Here is a 4,659-nt window from a genome sequence, read left to right as displayed (position 1 = left end):
TGACTATTTCTCAACCAATCCTCAAAGAAAGATTTACTGCCTTCTCGATGAAAGTTCTTGTTTGAAAAAAAAAATAGAATCATTATATACATTATACTTCCTCAAGAAAAGGCGTTCTATGTCTCAATGAATTCGATTCCAAGGCTACGCCTCAGAACCAATCTTTAGCTATACATATAAGTGAAAATGGAAATAATATATTATTCATGATGTCTAGTGGCACAAGTGGATAGTATTTCATCTTGTAAACTTGTGAGATATCTTTTATGAGCTCATTGGAATATGATAACATCAAATTAGATCAATATAGTTATGCTCTTACACTTCTTTTTACCATATATTTTTAGATTTGCACTAGCATTATTCACCATTTAAGGATCAAGTGATAAAGTTATGGTTTATTTTCCTAAGCTATATTTTAATATATTTTATTGGTTTGTTAGACTAACCCCACTTGACTCTTTAGAGTCAAATGGATTTATCACATCGTCTCAGAGTTTTATTTTAACAAAAAAGACAGGTAAATATAATGGTGAATTTGAGATAAAAATGGGAGGAAAGTAGAAACCTAAGCCATCTAATAGATAATCAGAGTAGTCCCGATACACAAGAAGTCCCGAAACCTAAGCCATCTAACTACTAAGTTGGTGTTTAAATGTCATTTTATCACTGCTATATATTTTTTTTAAAATCCTTTAAATGACAATTATTGTCTGAAAATTTTAGCTTTATCTCTAGAAAATGAACTAAAAGTGGGTCATTTTTCTACTGGGGATTGCAGATCAGATATTTCATATTTATCTTTACTTTTTCCAAAAGTGCTTTCAGCATTAACAGTTTTTTAAATAATCGGTTCTCTTGTTTAAAGTTAGAGGATTGCATCATATTTTTTGCATTTTCATGACCGGGAATGACTTGAAATGGCGATACGAGTGTACAAGGCAGCGTGATCGAAGCCTCTCTGTTGAAAGATTTGGATTTTCAGGGTAACCCATTTGCAATTGCATTGCTCAAAGTTGTTTAGCGGAAGAATTGAAATTTTCAGGCCCATCCAGTGAGGATTTCTCCCTTGAATAGTCTTTATTTCTTTAATCTCGACAAAAATCTGTGACCCATCTTTCCGTTTTTAATCCCCGTAATTCTCTGCTTGTGGGCATTCCGTGTTTTCATCTCAGCCCTGGAGAGAGGTATTCATGGAAGTTTGGTTTGCCCTATGCTTCACTTTTCGTGCTTTGTTTTTATAAAGATAGGTTTATTTTATAATTTTTTTGAGTTTCCTTCAAGGTGTAGCAATTTGGTTATCTGCTTTGTGATTTTCGCTGTGAACACGGCTGTTTTGCCGTTTTGTGAAGTTTATAAACTTTATTTCTCATTTTTTTATGATGTTTTAGAAGATCATCTTATGCCGAAACACTCTCTGTCAGAATCATATTGATTCTATAGCTTTTTAGTTTCCCTCGAGTTTTTGTTATCGGCTATTGTTATCCGAGTTTTTCCCTACAAAGGTGGCTGCATGGCTGTTTTGTGAAGTTATTTTTTTATGAAATTTTTGTCCCGATGAAGTTTCAGAAGCATTATCTTGAATGTAATATCCAGTCCGTCAGAAATCATTTGATTTTATTGTTATTATGTTGTAATTTCAGACTCATGCGCTCTGGTCAAGAGGAAAATATTCTCAGTTATCTATGTTCCCAAGAACTGCTACTAAACTTTGATGAAGCAGCCGAGAAAAGAGATTTATCTGTGGCTAAGGTCGCAACTAATTCGCATCACAGTTCTTAAAGATTGTTGCACTTCAAATATGACTCAAGACTGTGGATTTCGGACATTAAGCTTTTCCCAATATTTTGGTAAAAAAACCAACGTTTAGATTAAATACTAGAAACGATATTAAGAGTGAAATTCTACTGGTCGCCCTCTCCGTCCTTCATTGTGAATTTTTTTTGGAAGTCATTTAAAGCGTAATAGCAGGAGTATCAAATATAGTTAGGATTTTTGGATTGGTTCAAAATTTCCAATCAATTATTTGTCTCTGGTCAGAGGGAATTCCATCAGGAAATTGTAGAATCCTGAAGAAAAGGCAGGTACTCCATTTGGTCATGATGCCTGTGGTGAAGAGGGCGGCAATCAGCCGAAACCTCCTCTCTGGCGATCGCATTCTACGATCATGGCCAGATGGTCAGCAAGATTTTCAGCATAAGATTTGGCCCAGCAAGGAGGGCAGGAAAGAAGAGTCTTTGAATCTGACCCACCATGTTCTTATGAAATTAGAGTCTATCCCTTGCAACAAGAGACAATTCCTCCAGATTTTGTCACAACTCCATGTTTCTGGCATCTTTCAGCACCCGCTTGCTGCCGGTCGAGTCATTTTGAAACTCTGCAATTCTGGCTCTCCCTCTTCTATCCATGAAGCTGTGTTCATCTTCTCTCACCTCAACAACCCAGATGCTCTAATTAGCAATATCATTCTTAGAGCCTATGCTCGTTTAAGTGACCCCGAAGGCGGTCTTCGATTCTACACTGACCATATGCATCGCCGATCAGTCCAGCCCAACCACTTCACCTTCCCTCTTCTGGCAAAGCTCTGCGCAGACCAAGGCGCAGTTCCTGATGGGATTAAGATTCATGGGTTTGCCCTCAAGCTCGGCTTTGACTCTGATCTCTTCGTGCGCAATTCTCTGATTTACATGTACTCCTCTTTTGGGAACATCAATTCAGCAAAGAGGATCTTCAACTCTGGAGTGGAATCCAACATTGTGACCTGGAACTCAATAATTGATGGATACGTGAAGAATGGGAACATGATTCAAGCCCGTGAGTTGTTTGATGAGATGCCTATGAAAGATATATTGACTTGGAACGTGATGATTGCAGGCTATGTAGGGATTGGGGATTTGGAGCAATGCAGGAAGCTGTTTGATGAAATGCCAAACAGAGACATCATCTCGTGGAATTCAATGCTTCTTGGCTACGCGAAGGTTGGCGCGGTTAAAGATTCTAGAGAGCTGTTTGATTCTATGCCCAAGAGGAATTTGATCTCTTGGAACACCATTCTTGCTGCCTATGTTCGAGCTAAGGATTATAAACAGTGTCTGAACTTGTTCGACCAAATGATGGCAACTGGATTTCAGCCAAGTGAAGCCACTCTGGTAAGCGTCCTGACTTCATGTTCTCACCTTGGGGACCTTCACCGGGGCAAATTGGTTCATTCCTACATCAAGAATGCCGGTAATTGTGTCAATCTCGATCTTCTTCTTTCAACTTCGCTTCTAACCATGTACACAAAGTGCGGTGACATGGATTCTGCCAAAATTATGTTTGAATCAATGGTGGAGAAAGGCGTGGTGGCATGGAATTCGATGATCGTTGGGTATGGAATGCATGGTAGGGGAGAGGATGCAGTGTCTCTGTTCATGGAGATGGAGAAGGAAGGCCCCAGGCCAAATGAGACTACTTTTGTTTGCTTGCTCTCGGCATGCGTTCACGGCTGTCTGCTTCTTGAAGGCTGGTGGGGATTCAATCGGATGGTTCAAAAGTACAATATCAAGCCGAGAGTTGAGCATTACGGCTGTATGGTTGATCTTCTTGCTCGTGCCGGGCTCTTAGAAGGTTCTCAGAAGTTGTTGGAGATGATTCCCTCAAAGCCGGGTGTCGCAGCACTCGGAGCTTTGCTTTCAGCCTGTGCAGCTCACTCTGACTTGAAGTTAGGGAAAGCTGTGGCCTCCAAGGTCATTGAGATGGACCCGAATGATGTCGGGTCTTACGTGCTTTTGTCCAATATTTATGCTGCGGAAGGAAGATGGGATGATGTGGAGAAGATGAGGGAGGTGATCAGTAGTAGGGGCCTGCTCAAGGGAGCTGGAATAAGCTCCCTCTCAAATCTCAAGTCTGAAGTTCCTTGTCTAGGAGAGAAAGGAATTCCAGTGCATAAGAAGGGCATTGTGTTCTCCATGTTGAGTCAGCTTGGTGCCCAAATGAAGATGTCCTCATGAGATTAATTGCTCTCTGCTTGTACAACACTTTCTAATCTGAAGCTAGAGGAAGCTTTGGGCTTTGACCTTCACTTGATTGGTGCAGATAATATCTGGCCTTTGTGCTTTTGTCAAATAGTTTTGCCGCAGAGATCAGATGTGATGATCCAGAGAAGATCAAGGTAGTAATCAGTACCAAGGGGCTGCTCAAAGGAGGTTGAACAAGTTCTCTATCAAATTTTTTTGTCTTGCTGCTATGGAAATACCAGTACACAAAGGGGGCTGTTTTATTGATGGTCCCTCTAGGAAATGAGTGCTTGGGTAACTGCAGGAATAACCGCCCCGTTTTAAGATAGGGAGCCTCTCTTTCCTGGTGAGCACACTTGTTCTTTCTTATCACTTCCATGATTCCGTCCTTGTTATATTTTTATTAATGGTCTGTCAATATCTCTTTATTGGTTACAGGTTGATGGCTTGGCAAAGGGGCTTCTCGGAAAATGGAATTCTCTTTTAGAAAATAAATGCACAATGCGACAGTTTAGAGAATATTGAAGAGTTTTCCTCCCTTTCATTTGGGATATTTTTCTATATCCTCACCATCTCTACAAACTCACATGTCTGTCCGAGCTTTTTTCTGCATATGGAATTTGGAATATGTAAGGGGACATCAATATTTTGATTCTCAAAA

At 39.9% G+C, this 4,659-nt stretch overlaps 1 protein-coding gene across 1 annotated transcript; it reads left to right on the top strand.

Annotated features, from left to right (window-relative positions):
* Positions 1–885: 885 nt before the first annotated feature.
* LOC144710558 (pentatricopeptide repeat-containing protein At2g20540-like) lies at positions 886–4,659 on the top strand. Its single transcript, XM_078584371.1, has 3 exons — positions 886–1,054; positions 1,644–4,344; positions 4,437–4,659. Exon 2 carries the CDS (start codon positions 2,100–2,102, stop codon positions 3,990–3,992), a length of 1,893 nt encoding a protein of 630 aa, XP_078440497.1. The 5' UTR covers positions 886–1,054; positions 1,644–2,099; the 3' UTR covers positions 3,993–4,344; positions 4,437–4,659.

This window comes from Wolffia australiana, chromosome 12, assembly GCF_029677425.1.
Source record: "Wolffia australiana isolate 7733 chromosome 12, ASM2967742v1".
NCBI classification, from domain to species: Eukaryota; Viridiplantae; Streptophyta; class Magnoliopsida; order Alismatales; family Araceae; genus Wolffia; species Wolffia australiana.
Note: the sequence above shows the minus strand (reverse complement) of the source record. Positions and strands in the feature narration are given on the sequence as shown.